The sequence below is a fragment of the Etheostoma cragini genome, chromosome 17, assembly GCF_013103735.1.
Source record: "Etheostoma cragini isolate CJK2018 chromosome 17, CSU_Ecrag_1.0, whole genome shotgun sequence".
NCBI lineage: Eukaryota > Metazoa > Chordata > Actinopteri > Perciformes > Percidae > Etheostoma > Etheostoma cragini.
In genome coordinates, this window is record NC_048423.1 from 6,499,301 (window position 1) to 6,520,859 (window position 21,559).

At 41.1% G+C, this 21,559-nt stretch overlaps 1 protein-coding gene and 1 long non-coding RNA gene across 7 annotated transcripts; both read left to right on the forward strand.

Moving 5' to 3' along the window:
- Positions 1 to 200: 200 nt before the first annotated feature.
- LOC117959972 lies at positions 201 to 20,060 on the forward strand. Of its 2 annotated transcripts, none has more exons than XR_004660045.1 (3): positions 201 to 246; positions 12,763 to 12,767; positions 19,505 to 20,060. It is a non-coding gene; the product is annotated as an uncharacterized LOC117959972 (long non-coding RNA). The 2 variants fall into 2 exon arrangements; XR_004660046.1 differs by lacking the exon at positions 201 to 246 and adding an exon at positions 2,272 to 2,333.
- On the forward strand, positions 10,859 to 20,856 carry zbtb18 (zinc finger and BTB domain containing 18). 5 transcript variants are annotated; one of them, XM_034897375.1, is made up of 3 exons: positions 10,859 to 11,185; positions 13,317 to 13,440; positions 16,345 to 20,856. In XM_034897375.1, exons 2-3 carry the CDS (start codon positions 13,425 to 13,427, stop codon positions 18,057 to 18,059), a joined length of 1,731 nt encoding a protein of 576 aa, XP_034753266.1. In that variant the 5' UTR covers positions 10,859 to 11,185; positions 13,317 to 13,424; the 3' UTR covers positions 18,060 to 20,856. The 5 variants fall into 5 exon arrangements, with proteins under 5 accessions (XP_034753266.1, XP_034753267.1, XP_034753264.1 ...); XM_034897376.1 differs by lacking the exon at positions 13,317 to 13,440; XM_034897373.1 differs by lacking the exon at positions 10,859 to 11,185 and having other exon boundaries at positions 12,957 to 13,440.
- The last annotated feature ends 703 nt before the right edge of the window (positions 20,857 to 21,559 follow it).

Sequence of the window (21,559 nt, forward strand, 5' to 3'; positions counted from 1 at the left end):
ATGCTGATTGAACATGTTGTGTTTTTATTTTGAAACTCTCTCCTGTTTACGATGAGATTTGCTTCTTTTTTTAATGCCTTTCTGTTATTTAGAAGTCAATGACTTTAGAGGTCACTAAAAGGGCAGAAAGGGTACATGCGATACTTGCCACTACAGAAAAGGCATACACTTACCTCAGTGTTGGTGGATAACCTTATTGCATGTTTCTGTGTGTGTGTGTGTGTGTGTGTGTGTGTGTGTGTGTGTGTCCACAGTTTGCCTCAGCTCTGTAGAGCATTTTAGCATCTTTCAGCTTATTGTTTTCTTTTGGCCCCAACTACACTGTTTTGGTTCACTCTCACAGCTCTCATCATCGGTAACTTTTTCAGTTGCATCGGGCAGCTATTTTCATCAAAAAGAGCCCTTCAGATTCTACTGTACACTACCTGCTCAAACAGACTGACACAGACTGAAACTAGTTTGTGATTTTAGTGAAGCATTTAGCAACTAAAGAGCCAGATGTGCTATCAAGGATTTGGTGGAGACTGAAACAGCTGAAAAAAAGAGTGAACTTTGAATTGCATTCATCGGTTGGTCATAAGCAAAACACTGACAATGTTGCTCTTTGTCTGCTGGATGTGTAAATAGGCATCTAACATGTTTGTCAAATCAACTTCATAGGTTGCTTATCTGTAAATGTTGTGTTCACAGGTTGTTGCCCCCCATGCATTAAAATAAATCCATCAATGCAGGTTTAAACGTACTTGTGGTTTGACTTACAATTGCATGTATACGTAAAAAATAGTCAGATTTAGTACAAGTTGGATCTTATTTTTGTAGCTTTGCTGCCTACCCAGCCAAGGCCTTTCTATTATTTGGATTCATGTCCACAAAATAAATTTCCAAGTTAAACTCAAAGGCTGAATTTGAAGGGTAATAGTTTTACTGTTACTCGTTTCGTTTGTTGAAAACCTGTACAATTGTTGGTTGGTTTGTGTGTCTTGTCAAACTTCTTTTCAGCAATTTTACAATTTTTGCAACAGTCAACAATTGCCAATGTTATAACAGTATTACCAATAGGAATGATGGCTACATCTATTATTCCCAAAAAAAGAGCTTGAAATGCACCTGATTTTTACTTTAACACACTGATTTTAAAAGCATGGAATCACCTTTTACATGCCTGGTTTCAGTTTGTAAATCAACTTGCAGATGCTTGAAACCCACTTGACATAGGTAATTCATCAAAAGGGCTTTTGTTTTGATTTCTTTATCACAAATGTTGTCCGAGCTCTGTAAAGAGGCTTACAGTAACAAAATAACATCTTATTCTCATCTAGCTCTCTTTTCACAACTCTATCTCTTTATCTGACTTTATCATCTTTTATTATTTCATGGTGTCTCTCCTTTTCTATTCTCTTCAAAAAGTAGTTGTAGTTTACTATTCCTGAATAATGAGAGTGTGGCTCCCTTAATTTAGCCTGGGGCGTACAGAACTAACATCTGGGCTGTTTGGCAGGCTGGCTGCCATTGGCCTTGTTGGAAAGCCTCTTCAATGCTGCTCCAGATGCAGGCAAAAGAGGCCCATCACACGCAGATGGAGACACACATACACACCAGATCTGGAACACACACACACACACACACACACACACACAAACACACACATACACATACACACACACAACATTAGGAACATCCATACATGTATATACACACTACAGTAGCTCCGTTTACACACATGAGAGACTCTTTCATGTGTGTAGTAGATGCAAGCGATGTGTAGATGTGTAGTAGATAAAAGCACAAATACAGATGTGGGAAGAGTTAAAGATACAGTACAAACAAATACACACACAAATCCAATCTCGCACACAGATGGAGACAGAGCGGCAGCTGATGTGGTGGGCAGAGCCGGCGCATTGTTGGCGCAGGTAACATGTTCTCAACAGCTGGCGCAGGTTAGGCATTCCTGGGAATTGGAGCCACAAGGCAAATGTTCCCGCTGGCTCGGGGGCTGGCGATGTGGCAGGCAGGCTGGCAGGCTGGCACAGCATCGCCCAAACACACACATTCTTTACGCAAAATGGATGAATCCAAGAGAAAAAAGACTGACACAGATGTACAAAAGTGCTGAACTGCATGGCTATGTTAGTGAGTTTCCATGTGCAAATGTACAGCGACATGGAGCAACGAGTTCATGTTCAACAAGATGTTCTGTTACAAACAAACATTCAAACAGCTAATTTGATGTGGTCATTTATGTCAGCTCCTGCACGATGTCTGTCATCCACTTGTTTTCTTCTGTGTATCTTTATGTGTGTGTGTGTGTGTGTGTGTGTGTGTGTGTGTGTGTGCATGTTTTGTTTTGGTCTCTGTGTGGAAGTGTATTGGCCATTTCATTGCCTGGGGGCTCATTTCCTGCCGCAGCTGTTGGCTAGTTCCTCTGACATCTGGACTGAAGAAAGACACACAAGCAGACAGAAAGAGAGACCAGAACAGAGGCTACAGTAGCACTTTCATTTCAACATGAGCTCTAAGATCATACAATAAAGACTTGAGGAGATCATTCTGATGTCTGTGCACTCTTGGCCTGGACTTGGCTGTTCTGCATCTGCAGTATTTATTTAAAGCTCTTTTGATGTTGGTGTTTTCCACTCTCCCTCTCTCTATTGTTTGTGTGTGTATTCTACCCTGACATACGTAGCAGCTGCAGAAACCCTGACCATGTCCGGCTTTTGGAGATCTGATTATTGTTATATGACAATAAATAATTAAGGAACTCCTGATATAAAACAGCTGTGAAACATTTCAGTCTGTAAGTAGTTCCAGCTCCCATAAAGCACATCTAGCCATGTTTCACTGGTTGCTATGGCAGATTTTGTGTTATTCAGATACCTATAGAGCAGTGTTATGATATTTTCCTCTGCTGTGTATTCTAATTTATGTGTTCAACAAAATGTTCCTTATAATACCCATGCAGAAATTAAATACCACAATACCCCAAAGACACTGTTTATAGATATTTTGCTAAACTTCTTACATCACAATCACATTTCAATAAAATATCTTGGGTATTACTGCTGTAACAAATGATAGCAGATATTGCTATCATGTCATTTGTTGTCTAATCGCCAACCTTGGTCATTCATCTGTTATACCTTTTATTTTGCCTTGGCCTTTTTATCTGACTGCCTCCTCTCTTGTGCTCCTGTTATTAAAAGTCTCCATCTCTGTTGTAGATCTCTATAGGGTCAACAGTGTGCTCCAAAGTAGATAGAAATTGATGTGACATCTTTGTCTGTCATCTGGTTAGTTTATATATACAGTATGTATGTATATATATATATATATATATATATATATATATATATATATATATATATATATATATATATACATATATATATATATATATATATACATGTATATGTTCGTGATTGGTGCTTTGTTGCTTTTCATTTGATGTGTCTCTTATTTCCTTTCTTTTGAGTGTGTATTTCCTTTTTATCATGTTTTTGATTCATAGTTCTTCACTTGCGGTGTGTTTGTTGGCCGGCCCATCATTTTGGTACAGACTGAAATATCTCAATAACAGATGGATTGCCTTGAAATTTTATACAGACATTCATGGTCCCCGGAGGGTAAAATCTATTGACTTTGATGATCCCTTGACTTATTTCTCTGGCACCACCAGCAGTTTAAAGGTTTCACTTTTCCAGCAAAAATATCTCGACAAATCTCCTAGATGGATTACCATAAAATTTGGTGCAGACATTCATGTTCCCCTCATGACAAAACCATCTTCTTCTCTAGCCCCATCATCAGGTAATCATTAATACTTCCGCACTACTACAAAATTAATGACATTATCATCATCCTGAGCTGCACTTTGTGTTTGGGTTTACTTAGCAAATGTTAGTCCTGTTGTTATCATGGTACACATGATACCTGCTTAAAATCAGCATGTTAGCATTCTGATATTAGTATTCAGCTTAAGCACCGCTGTATACAAATACAACCTCACACTTGCAAGGCTGCAGGCTCTAAAAGTCTTTCTTTTCTGGTATTTATGTGTTGTTATTTTTAAATGTTTGTGTTGTTTATGTTTATATACTAAATAATGAAATTAATATAAAACTGTTTTCTGTGGTGAGCTTTTGAGTCACATTAAAGCCAACGTGGGTTGGAGTTTCTTAAAAAAGTAAATTTAAATATCATACTGCATTAAGACTGACTCAGTCACATGCACAATGGATTGTGGTGTTTTGATCAAATCCAAATGTGCTTCTTTGTTTTGTGTAAACACAACAAATTTGATTTTGTTAGGAGTGTACTATGAAGATAATACAAAAAAAAATAGTTTGGAGGGAAAAGTCCCTATAGGTCTGGCAGGGGTGTTGGTCTGAAGCAGGATGGCTGGCCAGAGGTAAAGTCTCCCAATCACAGACACACACACACATACACACAGAAATACACTCTCTCTCTCTCGCTCTATCTCTCTCTCAGCTCAGCTATGGGGACGGCCGGCTGGCTGTTGGCTTGGAGGCGCCATTAACCAATTTAGCTTCCAGATGTCCATCATACAGCCACAGCCAAAGCTGAGCTTCACGCGCATGGGTGCAAACAGCCCACACGCACACACACACACACACACATAGCACAGCACAACTGACTACTCCTATGCTACTCTCCGTGTGTGTGTGTGTTTGTGTATGTGTGTGTGTGTGTGTGTGTGTGTTGGTGTGTGTGTGTGCGTTGATTGACAAGAACAGATCCTGATAAATCTGAGACTCAATTTTTGATCATTTCAAAATTGCTCCTTCACCATCTGGAGATAAGCAAGTTAAATACACAGTTGTTTCTCCTGATGTCTAGCCCCCCTGAGACATGATGAACACACATGCATATATTAGGATGTGTGCACTCAAACACACACATGCATGTCTAAAAAGGCATCCATGCACGCAGAAACACACATGTAATACAAGTTATAGTCACTTTCCTCAAATGGACAGATGCTGCACCTCTAGAGGCACAGAGACCCAGCAGCTGTTCCCCAGCCAGTCAGATGAGCTACCATTGGTAGTTCATGAATATTTTACACTCAGTCAAAATGGCTGCATTCCAGACTCCTACAACAGGAGCAGCCTCACTGGTCCAGATGATCAGATCATTAAACTATATGGACAGACTTTCTCCCAGCCTCAGATGGGAAAAGGAGTTTTTTTTAAGGTTCTGATGCAGACAGAAAGATTGTGTTGAGTGTCTGGGTAGTTGGTTTTGTAGTTTGAGTTGAATTATTGCATTTATTTTTTTTATTTTTGAGCCAACATTTTCCTCTGTTTGATGTTGGTAATTTACTATTTGACTCATGAAATCCCTTTGTAAAATCTAATACTACAAATCTTGGGGCGACACAGAACACACGAAACGACACAGGCCTACCTGTCCTATTACAACCATTACTACATTGTCACTTTACTTTAAATGTGAGCTACTTTAGAAGGTTGCTGTAACGCCAGTATCACCGCTTTTAGCCCACAGTGCCAGGTAAGGAAGTTTAGCATAGGACTGGATTGATGTGCAAAGTTTGGTCAATATGTTTGTACTGTATGTCTCTTGTTATTTGACCTCTGCCATGCTGATAGACTTTGGTCTTTTCCTTCATCTTTCATACAGTGGCTGCTTGGTCCAGGTGTATTCATTTTTTTTTTTTATCTATAATGGGGTTGGATATGCTAATTTCTGGGATGCTGAGAGGAAAGAGAGCAGCCAACTGTAATAATACACATTGCTTCCATCCCGCTACTATCTCTGTTTCTGACTCTGCCTTGGAGGATAGATTGATCTCATCGACCCGGGGCTGAGATTTGAACATCTGTCTGCTCCCCCGCCTTCCTCTTTCTCTGTCAGCCAGCCAGTGTCTCCCAGCATGTCTCCCCCTTGCTTGCCTGTATTAAGGGTATGACTAGGGAAGCCATTGGATTCACTATGGAGGATTGGGAGGCTGGATTGAGAGATGGTCTCAGGGTCCCTCAAATTTATAAAGGTGATTTGTCTAGCCACAAAGTGGAGAACCCACCTCCTTAAAAAATTGTCTGGATTAAATAAATGACTTCTTATTTCAGAGTCTTGAATCAAAAGTGTTAATTGTACAATCAACTTACTTTATGTGGTGTGCTCAAATCACTAAGAGTTGCTGCCAAGCTAAACACTTCACCAGACAGGATACTGTATATCTGCAAATTTAGCTCTAATTTATTTAGAGCAACTTACAATTAGTGCAAATGAGCTTAAACATCTCAATCCCCAGATTTACTACTAAATGAAAGGTCAGATTGACCAATATTTCTGTCCATAAAAAGAAACATAACATAAACAAAAGAGTGTTGAGTGTTGTGTATTTAAAATGTTTTTTTAATTAATTAACGTAATTAAATGTATTTTTAATGGAGAAATCCTCCATAAAGCTGAGAAAAATAAGGATCATCATCATCAGAATCCTTTTTGCTTTCAAACAGCTGTCTGCGTTAAACACCTTTGAATATAAAAAGCTGTTGACAAGCAAAATATAATTAATGCTGGCAAGAAGAGGCAGAATCTGTGAAGCACACAGTCGTAATGTCTCAGGGACGGCCAGAGGTTTTCTGTGAACTGCTTCTTCTGCCAGATTCGTAAAAGAAAAAAACGTTTTTCTATGCTTCAGACAAAGAATAAACCTGCACTCAGGACTATCTGCTTCAGGGGGACTGAAGTAAGAACTGAATATTAGTATCTTGCACTTTTACGTCAAATAGGCACCAGGGATCCAGAGAATGGAAACAGAAAACAAGTACATTATGTAACAAAATTTTGATGAAGAAAAAAGAACATTGCTTTTCTTTATTTTAAAAAATGAATTCACATTGTCTCCTTTTTGTCTTTTTCAGATTTTGAGCATTGTTTCAGTCCGTAGCCTGTATATGAGAACGTTTTTGACATTTTAATTGCATGTAATATTTATTTTCCTCAATGTTTTGGCAACATATCTTTTAATCAAATGTCATGCCATCAAGGCTCCAATGAACTGAACTGAACAGATTGAGACATAGAGTGTAAAAAATGGGATCTATAGTGACCTCCAGAGGTGGGAAGAAGAAAATCAGTTAATTACAGTGATGCATGTGCGCTAAAACAACAAACACATTAGTTGGGCAGTATGTAACTTTCTATAGTAAAATTCATATTTAAAGGAAACAAGGTCCGACTGATTCCCTGTAAATATATGAGACTATGTGTGGTAGTAGCAGTAGTATGTAAATACAAGCTTTGTTTTCTTTCTGTCTGCCTTCTGCCTTCTCTTTAGTTTTCAGATATAGCGAGAAAGAAATACTAGTACTGATAATTTCAAACATCAGGCTGGCTCTGATTATTTGGCACACACTCAAACACGCATGCACGCACGCGCACACACACACACACACACACACACACACACACACACACACACACACAAAAAACATCATGTGAGGAAAAAAGGAGCGGTGAAATTAGAAATTTAGAAAATTGCAGAGGAATGTCTTAAGGCATTCACACACACGTATACATACATAACAGGTTTCAATGCATTCAATCTAAAATGCAACTTTCTCTTAATACCGTTCATAGGAGGTAAAAAAGAGATCATCTGACAGCGAGGCGAGACTTCCACACATCAAATTTTCCTACATACTGAAGAAAAAACAAAACATCTATAAAGGAGCATAATATTCAGTGAAATCTACAATTACCCTAAAAACTCAAATTAGCTACTTGTTTTAAAAGTCTTTTTTAAATCCAATTTTCTGTACAGGCCTCAAGTTGAACTGTTCCTGCCCATGGGCCTAATTGTATTTTTGTGCATGAACAAGGGGCTCATTGTAATGCGCTGGTAACATGGATCCCCAAATTGATAGACACATAACAGGGTCATCGTTCATTTGCATTTTAACAAGTCCTTCAGCTATGACACCAGATCGTGCGAATTCCACACAGGGCTGCAGTTCATCCAGCCATCTATTAGTAACGCCAATTAGTTTACTGGGACAGGTTTAGGGGATGCAGACTCACTCCGGCAACCAGAACTGGCTCAACTTTTTCATGTCAAGGCTCCCATGACAGACGTTTGATTAAGGTTTTTGTCTCAGTGACCCACATTTTAAAGGATTCGTTAAATAGGATTTAACAGCAGCAGAGTAAAACCTTTGACCAGTTATCATTTTTAAGTGTAATAAACATTTATTTGGTCTATGTTTGACTACTTCCTCCAGGAATTCATCAGATGTTTTTCAAATCTAAGTGTGTTATAAATCCCTTGAGTGCACCCTGGTTTTAGCACTTGAGCTTCCCTTTCTTCAAAATTGTGAGACAGGTACCTTTTTTTCTGGACAGAGAGAAACACTGCTGCTGATGTTGCTCTGTGTCCTAGATTTGCTGTTTTCTTGGATGTCATGTAGGAAACTTACAACCTAAATGTCTCCAGCTCTGTAAACTGTGGGGTCCCATGTTGAAGACAACTGCAGTGATAAACAAAATTATTTAATTATTTAAATACTCAGCTGTCAGTCAAGCAACAGACCAAGACCAGTCTAAATACATGCAAGAACCTGTAACAGGTTATTTTTAGATGTCATTTAGCTGACGCTTTTATCCAAAGCGACTTACAATATTTATAAATAAATAAATAAATAAATATATATATATATATATATATATATATATATATATATATATATATATATATATATATGTGTGGCTCTGGAAAGGAAAGTTTGGGGTCCCATGATGGTGCTGCTCCCGCTGCGACTCAACCCCAGATTATCGGATGACAATGGATGGATGGATGGATGGATGGATGGATGGATAGATGGATGGATGGCATGGGAATCTTTAGGTTCTCCTTACATTTTTTGTGGTATGGTACTCACTTAAAGGTGCTCAAGCGATGTTTGCTGTATATCTCCTCACTATCTGCGAGCTGCCTGTCCCCAGAACACACTGTAAAAAACTGCGATCTCTGTAGACAGCCCGGGGTCTACAAACGCCAGCAAATACAAACTGTGCCCAGCTGCACCACGAGGCATACACAAACAGTGTTCCTGCGTTCCAGCCAATAACCGACCTGAAGAATTTGGGGGTTGGGTTGGGGGTTTAGTGCGCGGAAGCACATAAGGGAGGGGGAGAGGACGGGATGAAGAGGAGGGAGGGGCAGGCTAGTCTTGTTTTTTTTTTAATACTTTGAACGTCAACAAGAATTAATGTCACCCAACATCACTTGGAGCACCTTTAAAGAAGACAGCATTACTTTCCGTATTGCTCATTTTTAACGCCATTCATTCCTTTTTTTAGAAGAGTCTGGGGGACTCATAAGCATTATGAAAACAATACAATACTGTATTTGAAAAGTTCTGCTTGCTGGGATCACTAAACGCTGTCGCAGTTGCACAAATTGGGTATGAATGGAAAGGTGAGACTCTTGTGGATTCAATGTGGATTCATGTTTGGTGATGTTAGTCCCCATAGTAGTCATTTCATTGTAGTGAGACCATTTTATAAAAACTTCTCCTCACTGTATAAAATGAAACTCCTGAAACGTTGCACTTAGAGCAGCCAAGATTATTATGGGATGGGTTAATATTTAGCAGATTCATCAGCTAAACATTAATTATTAAATCTATTCCAGCATAGTATAACAAAATAGGTTTCAAAACTAGAAAAATCAAAATTCCTATCCTTACTGTTTTTTGCAACTTAAAAGTAGTAACATCAATTTTTGCCTCTCTTTAGGTGGAGGTGGCAAGAGTGAAAATGAGTCATCCTCAACATTTGTTTTGTTCTGGTTTCAGAATGATGACTACAGTTGGAGAACAATTGTTGACAATATCAAAAACATAGACTATTGCCAGCCTTTTCTTTTAAGTAATGTGATTGCAGGTAGCCTACAAATCCAGTCGGTGAGAAGTGTTGCTCTGTTTAGTCCTTAATTGACATGTGAAGAAGCAGCACCCTGTGACACTTCACATTTTAGAAAGAAAAAACTATTCTTTAGGTAAGAAAGTATTGTTTTTTTGTTTTGTTTTTTACCAAATTTATATTTTTGTGATAGCATTGCCAGCTTTGTAGTTAAACCTATCTTTTGTGCAGGTTGTTGGTGCTAATGTTTTAGCTGTTAGTTGTAAATTAAGCTAGTTAAGCTACTTTGTATAAGTACTCCCTCAATTATTACTCTCAAAATAAAGTACCCTATGCAGAATGGCCCAATTCAGGATACTATATATTTTATTATAGATTATAATCAATGATAGATCAATATACATACATGTAAAGGTGGAGCTAACTTGAATTGCTTTTTATGCTGTTGTGTATCTTAATGCAAAATAATATTATATACCTCAAAGGCCTACTTCCGCACTTGAGTAAATGTATTTAGTTACTTTCCACCACAGCGTACAGTAAGTTAACCCTGTTTTCTTAACCCCTGGAAGTGGTGTTGTTGTGTGTAGGTTTTTTGATTAAACACCCACTATTTTTTGACAACAGCACATAGTCAAACCAATAGCTGTTGTTATTTTAGCAATGCAATGACAATATCAACATTTTCTTTTTTCAGGTTTTTGTTTCCTGTCAAGGTGGTGCACCTGCTCACATCAGCTCCGCCTCCACACACCCGCCGCCCTCCCCGCCCCCCAACCCTACTCCGGCTTGACTACAGCACCCAGGCCGCACCGCGCCGCTCTCCACTCGCTCGCTCTCCGCTGCGCCAGTCGTCCTCACAGACTCGCAGAACCAGTTGGATTGGCCCAGCTTCTTCTGCCCTGCCTTCTCACTGTGTGTGTGTGCTGCTGCTGTTATTGCCTGGTGTCAACCTACGCCGACGAGAGAAGAAGACATATCCCTCCCTCTCCTCTGTTAGAGGGCCGCTTCCAATTTGCCTTCACTTTCCTCCTCGCCGGCACCATTGGCTTCCGTGCCGTGCCAGTCAACTCGCCTCCTTTTCCCAGCCCGAGTTGAGCAGCAACAGCTCGGAAACATCTGGCCGCCGCAGAGTGCTAGACTCCCGTCCCTCCGCCTGTTCGCCTCGGCAGCCTGTATTGGAAATTAGTCCAAAGTCAATCTAGTTTGTCTCCGAAGGAAAACAAGAAGGATTTGACGGAGGAAGCGGGGAAGACGTTGGACCGTGTTGTCTGTAAGTGCTGCCTCTTAATACCGGAGTCCGATAAGGGGCTCAGGAGAGAGGGTGGGTTACGGAGGGGAAAAAGTAGCTAAACCTTCCTTAGCATTACTGTGTTGTCTCCACGCACTAATAGTTGCTATGTTAGCTCACCCTCTTTGGTGTTTTAGCAGCTGTTGTCATAGCACCGAGGCCTTGCGAACAACTGTAAATAGCTCAATCTTGTAACGTTAGCCTCTTCGCTTTACTTTTGTTAGCCATGATCGGGCTATAGCTAGCTGCGTGGGTCAGTGTGTCTCTCTGTGTCTCTGTCTTTCTGTTTGTTATGTCTTCGGCTAAGAAATTAATTACAGTCTCCTTGTATTGTTAGTTTGTTGGGTAACAATATCACAGCTTGCCTAACATTACTTTGACTTTTTTTATGAAAATTTCCTCGTTTTGACAATTTAGAGTTGCTTTAAATTAAGTTGTGTAGCTAATTATAACACAGTGATTGATCTCATTGTTGACTTATGTTTGTCCAAGTGTTGAATATAGCGCTGTCACGATATTACGACGTGTCAAAGCGATACAAGACTTTCTAACACTGTAATTAAAGATGCTAACTGAAACTTCAGTGGTGAAGTAAATTAAAGTTTAAGTCCGATAACTTAGCTAATGTCGCAGACTTTGAAAGCAGAGCCGAATTTTTACACAAGCTTATCAAAGATTGTAGAAGTTGGAGTCGAGAAAATGTTTACACTGTTAAACCCATATTAAGTCTTCTATTGTTACTAAACTATCCGTTTATTAGAAAACATGAAGGAATGCTTGCAATCGACGTATACATGTTGCACATGTTGCTTATTACTACGCATTATGAAACAAAGAAAATAATATTAAATAATATTCTTTTGATTAATCTCGACATTTATGTGGGTACATATTTTTCTTTTTAAAACTTGACATATCAGTAGGCGACAGTATTTTATTATACCTATCTGTGCATAATGTATTAGTGTTTTCAACTTTAGTAAAAGGTTTATTATGAATTCGGGCACACAGTGAAATTGATAATAAAAGTAGTTGTGTTGCCCGCTTAGATTGGAAATTCACACGCTCCAAACGTGCACACTTTTTCTAAAACGAAAGCGAAATAAGGCTGCTGTAATAAGTTTCTCCCCGGCTTATTAAGGGCTTGTTTACCTTTTGTTTAGGATTTGCCGTCATTAGGTTCTTTCTTTATGATTTGTTCTCATTGTTTCCTAATTTAATTTTTGTTCCTGCCAGTTGTCCGAAAGGTCCGAGCAGGGTGCGATGGGTGGATGGATAGATAGATGAATGAATGAATGAATGAGTGAATGAATGAATGAATGAATACTAGACTAGGCATCGGCGCTGAACCGTAAAGAAGTGGAAAACAATATCAGCTGCGTGCGTCTGTCAGTTGCAAATGTGCTGTGTTGGCCATTGTTTATGGTTGTTGGGAAGAGACAGAGACATGGAGAGAAGGATTTAAAAATTAGAAAAGGGTTACAATAAAGTTTGACTCCGAACCTCTGTATGTATTCGGGAAACTTTCCCTTTCATTGGTAGTTCTTTTTGGTGGGCAGTTGTGGTTGCATTACACTTCCAAAAAAACAAATCAGCTTGTAGACCCGTGGGTTCTTTTTCACAGCGAAAGAAAGAGAAAAATGAGAGAAAAACAGACAAAGTTGCGTGGTGTTGGTAGAATGAAAGAAGAGTCTGGTGGCAGGAGTGTAGAGGAGGCAGCATATGGCTGTAGAAAGAGCACAGCTGGAGGTAGCATCTCCATCTGAGGATGATGTCAGAGCAGCTGACAGGCTGCCATCCACCCCACCTCCTCCTCCTCCATCCCTCCACTGCCTCCACCCCTCCCCAGTCCTTTATTGTGAGTCTCAGCGGCAGCCTGGGAGAGTTAGTACTGTGTGTGTGTGTGTGTCTGTGCGCACGCTGTGTATGTGTGTGTGTTTGTGGCTGCCGATCAGCGCCAGTTAGGAGGAGGAGGAGGAGGGAGGTGGTATCTCGTCCCCCTCCAACATCTCCTCCACTTTGCATCTGTCCCTCGCAGTTTGAACAGCGTGTTTTTTTCGCCTGCCTCCCTCTTCTTTTTCTTCTCTCCTCTTCTACCCACTCATTGATTCAGAAAGAGCGAGCAAGGAAGAGAAAGAGCAAGAAAGAAAGAGAGCGAGATACACAGCCATTCCCAGCCAGAGAGCCCAGCTATTCTGCTACAGTGGAGTTAATCAAGTTGATGCATACTGCTGCAGGTATCGTTTTGTGTGTGCATTTGCGTGTGTGTGTGAGGCAGAGTGAATAGAGTAGGAGAGTCTGGGGTAGTAGTTATTTTGTTTTGTTGTGGGGATCTCCAGTGTGTCAAACCAGTGTGAGCGCTGTGTGAAGCTGCTGGTGAGTAGTAAACTGGTGTTGCTGCGTCCTGTCTGAGGTGTAATTGCAGTCCGGGGAACTCATTGCTGTGTTTAAACTTTGTAGTCTAGAGAGCTGCGTTTAAAACGTATCTATCATTTTGTGATTTGTTTCCTATTTGTGTTGTCAGATGTTTTGTTCAGACACCCATTCATAGAAAGCAAAGTTACAACTGACAAAACATCATTTTAAACAGAGCTAAGTTCTTGTTTTTCCTCAGTTAATTTAGATTTAAAAAAGTGAAATTATAATCAAAAGTAATGCTTTTTTGAAAATTTGACCTAAAAAAGAAGAAATGTTGTCATTATTTTAATTAGTTAAATTTGAAGAAAGGAAAAATAAACAAATTTTTTACAAAAAAAATGTCAAACTTTAAACAAAACACAAAATAAGATGCTATTTTATCCTAATCATCTTATCTGTTTTTTTTCTTTCAGTTAAATCTAACTCGCTGTAAAATTACTTAAAAGCATGTGCGGTCTTTTTTCCCCTCCTGTCGGCTGGAGTAGAGAAGACTAATTTAGAAGTTGCAGATTTGAGCTGCCTGAATTGGCTAGACAGCTGTAATCGCACTCCCTCCTAGTCTTAATCTCTTTATCTGGCTAGCAGCTGCCATATGGCCCCCGTCAGCTGGATCAGATGTGGGTAAGCCTCCCTCCCCGGTCGTCCCAACCTCTCTCTCACCCTCTCCCTCCCTGCCCCTCTGTGTCTCTCTCTCAGACCCCTGCCTGAGCTAACTGCCCGGGCCGGGTGGGCCGGGTTGACGGGCTGCTGCCCTCCTGAGCCTCCGCTGACGGCACTCTCCCCACCGCCGCCACCACAGTCTTTATTTTTAGCCATCTTTAAGGATTAGGATTGATGCTGTGACGAGCAGGGCACTTATAGTGATTGTATTGTAAATCTTCTCTTCTGGGTGGTGGGCGGAGGGTGGGACGGTTGAGGAAGAGGGCAGTTTCTACTATGGGGCGGATGGGCAGGGTTTTTCTTGTAAGATTCAGATGGGAAGGAGTGTGTGTGTGTGTGTGTGTGTGTGTGGAAGTAGGAGGTGGTAGAGGGGTTTGGCCGGACAGAAGGGGGGGGATGGGGGTGGAGGTGGGAGATGGTACACCCTTGTCCCCGTAAGCCCCCTCATTAAAAGCAGTCTGAACAAGCCGGAGGGCGAACGCACACACATATACACAACACACATGACACACACACACACACACACACACACAACACACACACACACACACAGTCTCACACACACAGTGACATTCTTGGTTTAGCTTCATTCAAATGAGGTGATTTAACTGCTTTGGTTAACACAGTGCAGAGCGGGACCAATGTATTTTCTCAGGCAGGACAAATCAACTTGGTTAACAGGTGGGACTTAATTATTTTACAGATTTCAGTCTCGTTATCACCTTCTGTCATCCGAGAGTTAGTTGTTCATTTATTATAAATTCTACCGACTCTTTTTTTAAGGACACCCGAAGAGCATTGCTGCAAGTTTTCAGTCTTTTTCCACCCCCTCATCTAATCTCAAGCCGCTGCTCGCAGGTTAAACGAGGGACAAGCTGTTTTGTTTTCAGCGGTGCTGTTTCAATTGGGCAGTTTTCCTGCTCGACTTAGCCTGTGGAGGTGGTTGGTTGGTAGGCTGGTACCAAGTGTGTGTGATTGGGTTGTGTGTACGTGAGGACAGTGTGTGCAGCTGAAAGCCGGTTACCTAAAAGGGCTGTGCCAGGCCAGGCCAAAGTGGGTTAATAAAAATAACCAGCGTAGGAGCAGCGACAATCCAGGAGTGCAGGCAGAGGAGTTAGAAAGATACAGAGAGAGAGAGAGAGAACGGAGAGACAGAGTAGAAGAATCTTACGCTGCTGGTTTACCTGAGATTAAGTCTTTCTGCGGGTAAAAACTAAATTAGTAATTATACTTTTTAAATGTAATTTTCATAATTGTTTTCTTCTTAATTCTTGTAGATAAAGTAATTAATTATAAAAATAACATCAACATTTGACATCGTTGTACGAACAAATGTGTGCATGACTTTACAGCAACCTGCGTGATATTTTTGAATTTGAGAAGAAGTATTTCTGCAGATGTTGTGTGTGGGATTTAGTATCCATAAATTATATAAACATTTTAAACATAGGTGTTTTTTTAATATTTGAATTCCCTTTTATTTACATTTTTTTCTCTTTTTACTTCTCTTTCGTCCTGTTTTTACTGACCTGTCTTCTACTGATGTGTTTCTTTTATCTCGCTCATCCTCTTCTCTGTACAGTAGTTTGTTTTCATCATCTCATGCAATATGTTTTTTTTTTAAATTTGTCTCCTCTTTCCTGCATTTCTGTTTTTAATTGGCCTCCTTAAGACAATTTTGTTTGCGTTGATAACAAAAAGCAATGACAAAACAGTGTCATGATCTCTACACTTAATCTGAATTTTATCTCATCACATTTCGTTTTAAAAATTAAATTTTTTTTTTGTCTTTCTTCTTTTTGAAATCTCTTTTTTTCTGTTGTCTTTGAATTTACATCATGTTTTGTATGTGTTACTTTTTGTCTACATTTCATCGTTTCTTTTTCTCGCGTACTGAAAAAATATTAGACACTGAAAATGTTTTATTTAAAATTCAAAACTTGATTTGAAAAACTCCAGACATGTCATTAAAAACCCACATAAGTTGTTCATTTCTTACATCACAGATCTTTACCAGATGTATCTAACTTTGACTCTGCCTCTGTGTCGCTGTGTGGCTGCAGGTTATGAGGACGGCAAGATGGAGTTCCCAGACCACAGCAGACATTTACTTCAGTGTCTGAGCGAACAGCGGCACCAGGGCTTCCTGTGTGACTCCACGGTGCTGGTGGGCGATGCCCAGTTCCGGGCCCACCGAGCAGTGTTGGCCTCCTGCAGCATGTACTTTCACCTCTTCTACAAGGACCAGCTGGACAAGAGAGACGTGGTGCACCTCAACAACGACATTGTCACAGCACCGGCCTTTTCCCTGCTCCTGGAGTTCATGTATGAGGGCAAGCTGCAGTTCCAGGACCTCCCCGTAGAGGATGTGCTGGCAGCGGCCAGTTACTTGCACATGTATGACATTGTCAAGGTGTGTAAGAAACGTTTGAAGCAGAAGTCCACGACCGAGGCAGACAGCACGCGCAGAGAAGAGGATGGTGGGTCCAGCTGCTCCGATAAGGCCGACAGTCTATCCGATGGCTCTATAGGCCGGCCCGCTACTGCCGACCTGCTGCACAGTGATGAAGAAGAGGAGGGGAAGGTCGAAGGAGGACCGCTGTGGCTGAGGCTGCCGTCTGCAGACATACCAAGGACACCAGCCATGGCTACAACCAGCCCAGGGCATGGTGAGGCAGAGATGCAGGGTGGGGATGGGCTGGGCGAGGGAGGAAAACTGCTCTCCCCGGCCGGCAGCCCTACCAGCTCCACTGGGTCCCTCTCACAGAGGTCCCACCGCTCCGTGAGCTCTCGTGGAGCGCACAGGGGCAGGAGGGTGTCAAATGATGTGGCTGACTGTGTCCTGGACCTGTCAGTCAAGCCAATTGCAGGTAGCAACCACAGTAACCACAACCAGTCCTATTTTAGCGGGGCAGCTACACCAGACAGCCTCCAAAGCCCATTGGCTGTGAGGGTGAAGGTGGAGAGGGGTGTGGCTTCCGACGAGGAAGAGGAACTGGGAGGTGGGGACTATGACATGGAACACAGCGGCATCACCAAGGTGACGGCTCCCACCACCAATGGGGGCCTGGTCCACCACGGGGTCGGGGGGCCTCTGTCGGCCCAGCGGAGGCTCGGCCTGGAAGCTCACCTGTCCGCTCTGCGAGAGGCCTCTCTAGCCTCGGAGCTGGAGCGGGAGGAGAAGAGTTCAGCCACTGCAGACGACGAGGACATACTAGGGGGAGAAAATGAGCGCACCCAGGCCGAGGTGAACAGCATGGATAGTTCCCTGCTGCCCTACGTCTCCAACATGCTGTCAGCCCAACACACCCAGATCTTCATGTGCCCGCTGTGTAACAAGGTATTCCCCTCCCCGCACATCCTCCAGCTTCACCTCAGCTCCCACTTCAGAGAGCAGGAGGGCATCCGCTCCAAGCCCGCTGGAGACGTCAACGTGCCCACGTGCACCATCTGCAGCAAGACCTTCTCCTGCATGTACACGCTGAAGCGCCACGAGAGGACACACTCCGGCGAGAAACCCTACACCTGCACCACCTGCGGCAAGAGCTTCCAATACTCACACAACCTCAGCCGCCACGCAGTGGTGCACACACGCGAGAAGCCGCATGCTTGCAAGTGGTGTGAACGGCGCTTCACGCAGTCCGGGGACCTCTACCGACACATCCGCAAGTTCCATTGCGAACTTGTCAACTCGCTGTCAGTGAAGAGCGAACCACTGGCACTGCCCAATGTCAGGGATTGGGCGATTGAGGACAGCTCCCAGGAATTGTGGAAGTAGAAACAGACTGGGTTTGACAAAGGGAAAGAGAGCAGGGAGTAAAAGAGAGGCATGAGGAGGTGAAAGGGAGGTAGAAAAGTTTGATATTTGGGGTTCAAGTGAGTCATGTTCTTGTATGTCGCAAAATCTCATTCAATTGCACTTTAATAGCACATGAAAATGTTACTACTGAGTTTTTTTTGTTGCTGTTTGGGGTAATTTTGTTTTATTCTATCTTATTCTGAACTCTTATTTCTATTTGGCCTAAGTTCTGTTTGGTGGTTTTCATTGCGTCTAAGGACATGGGTTCCAGTGAGAATGTCTCACCTTCTTGAAGAGTTTTCACGCTGTTTGTGTTTCATCTCAGACACAACACTCCGACGCTGGCCAGCGTATCGGTCCCAGTTCCACAGACAGCAAACACCACTGCAGGAGTTCAGGTCGAACACACTGAAGTGTAAAAGCATTACAATACACTAAACGGGTACTGTGATCACCACACATACGCAGTTTGAAGTAGTGTGTATGTATGTGTGTGTGTGTGATGCTGCACTACTCTGGCTAAAATTTCACCTGACGTGCGTGAGTGTGTATGAGTGTGTTTTGTGTGTATTAATTTTATTTTCTACTGGCATGGAGGTGTTGTTGGCGAAGCGCTCCCCGCTTCTCTTGTTAAGCTCTTTGGTGTTGTGTGTTCAGGGTAAAGCTGACTGACTGACAGACTATGGCACTCATGCAATGCACAGCCTCTTTTTCACTTCCAATCAATTTTGAAGTATTTTCTAAAAAAGAAAAGACCTTTACAAATTATTATTATCATTATTATTATTATTGTTATTAATAGATTTTTTTCTTGAATCTAGCTGGCAGTCTTTAAAACATCTCTTCTTGAAAAGGTATTTAATTTAAGGTTGTTGTATATTGTTCTGCTATAGTTTTAGAACTTAAATCTGTTACATATATTTTTTTTTTTAAATTAATGATTATTATTATTTTGTTACTTTTTTTGTAATGGGACCTGCTGTTGTTGCATGACGTCCAAACCTGTATATTTTAAAATAAAAATGTGAATTTGCTGTATTACTGTACACATTGTAATTGATCAAATATTTGACAACAGGCTTTTTTTTTCTTTTCTTTGTGAATACTACTCCAGGGTGCAGTCTGTTTGAAAAACTGAATATTATTCTCACAGTATGGAAATAATGCATGAAAATTTGATTTTGTCTTAAACCTTTAAGTTGTGGTTATTGCATCGCAGGGGGGAGCTGTTTGAACATTACACTTTTGACAGAGACAAGTTGGATTTTTTTCTACATGTCGTAGGTCTGTCGCTGGGCTCCTAGAAGAATGTTACCGAATGTGTTTCCGTCGGATGTTGAAGCGATATGATGAAGCATTTTAAGCCTCTGTGTATATGCACTGATCTGTGTGTGTGTGCGTGTGTTTGTGTGTGTGTTTATGAGCCTGTGGCTTGGTTATTACCAGTCAATTTAACCTACTGAAGATCTACGTCCACCCAGCACTTCCTCCTTCTGCTCCTCCTCAGGCGTTCAATTTCTCTACTGCTGTATGTTTGTTTTTCACCTCCCATGTCTCCGTCCTCTCCAGCTCTAAGTGTGGTAAAGCCATCTTTTTTAATTATTTCTGCTCATTGGGCACTTACTTCAGGTCTGTTGAGTGCAGTAATGTGGCTCTGACTTGGTTAAAGTGAGAAAATTAACAAAGAGAGAGAGAAAAAATAAGGAGAGCGGCCGTAACTGAGCTGTCCAGCTGAAAGTTGAAGGGTCACATATGTTTATCACGAGCTGAGCGGGGCCGTGCTGATTCAGTACAGTAACCCACATTAGATGCAGTGGCGTGAATGTGATGAGACGTCTGTTTGTGTGTGTGTGCGTTTTCCTCTTAAAACATAATCCTTACTTTGAGATCGATGGGAGGGAATTGGCATGCCTGAGTGCACCTTTTTAAGCTAAAAGACATAAAATCAGATTTTTTGCTGAAAAGATGCCTTTATTTAAACAAAAAAAACCATTTCTGACGCTATGGAAGTATTTGATACTGTAAAGCATTGTGAAATAGTTGTGAAAATGATGTATAAATTCATGGAATTTGATTGAATCAAAATCAGATAATCCTTTTTTGTATGTCGATGTTGTATTTGGACTGGGGGCTACATCAGTTTAATAATAATTTTCAGTTTTTTTTTTAACCTCTCTATCAAATTTTGTTTTGTTGGGATTTGAAAATAATAGTCAAGCGTTTATACAATCCAAATGCGTTTGACACAGAGATGCTAATAAATAGAACGCACCATATTTCCCCTCACTCAGATGTGTATGTGTGTATATGTCTGTGTGCACGCCCCCCATTGATTGCATGTGGTGGGTGGGGTGGTTGTATGCATTGCCCTGTCATCTGGTGGCACCTACAGGCTTTGCCAAGGCAACAGTGTGGGTGACATTGCGGCAGTTTGCACCTCATCGTCTAATTTCTTTCTTCTCAAAATGCTATTTCTTTACTGGCAGTGTCTCTGCATATGGGGCTCACTCCATCCTGCTGTTGTTTTCATCACTACTGCTGTTTTTCTGTTGTTCCGTTCCTCTGGTTGTACTTGACCGCCTTAAACTGCTGTAGTCTGGGCTGTTCTTTTGTTTTTTTGAATTTTTAAAGTGTGAGCGTGGGGTGGAGTTCTAGGAGCGATGTCAACCGCTCAAGACGCTGTGAAGAAACCACCTTGACGAAACATCTTCATCTTTTGCAGTGCTTACTTGAAAACAAACGGGAGAGATTTTTTTTTTAAAGCAAGGAATAAAAATAAAATGTTCTGTTTATGGAAAGGCAGATGGGGGGGTGGGGGGTGTGAAGTGACTGAGTCTGTTGTGAAAAAGGACAATCACTATCTGGGAAAAAAAAGAAGATTTTGATTCAGATATATTTGCTCCCTCTTGAGATTAAACATTTGATTTGCTTTTCTTTTATGTTCCTTTTTCAGATTTAGTCATTTTTAGCTTTGACAATCATAGTTGGGTTGATTTTCTTTTCTCAAGGGGAGTAAATTCTAATTGTGTTTAGTTTTGTAATTTTTTGGTGTGCTGTTGTTGACATTTTTAAATTGTGTGCAAACTGCAATAAATTATAAGAATCTTGAAATTCAACCTTTGTGTGAAGTTTTTTAAATGCAGTCACAACTCATTTTTATATACTAATGTGTAATTTTACCAACAATACCAACTTTCTTTCTTTTCATGGAGAAACTGAGTTACACCTCACATTTTCTTTTAATGCCATTATAATTCCAAAGAAAAAGTAAATTTAACATTTAACACATTATTCTAAAGTGACAATTCAGAAACTTTGGTCTAATTTGCTGCTCAGACACAAGAACAGCGCTACAGGTTGCAGGAGGTTTTCACATCATGTTCCTCCGTGACCTGCGATGTGGGTGGAAGTTGTGTACATGTTGGTGTGTGAGCGTGATGGCCTGAACACTCACTGTGCGTGTGTGTGAGTGAGTGAGT

Bases quoted from the DNA above. Each gene is read 5' to 3' on its own strand.
- zbtb18 (XM_034897373.1), top strand. From the start codon at position 12,972: ATGATGTCAGAGCAGCTGACAGGCTGCCATCCACCCCACCTCCTCCTC. The intron at 13,441-16,344 runs GTATCGTTTTGT...GTGTGGCTGCAG, and splicing joins GTTGATGCATACTGCTGCAG to GTTATGAGGACGGCAAGATG.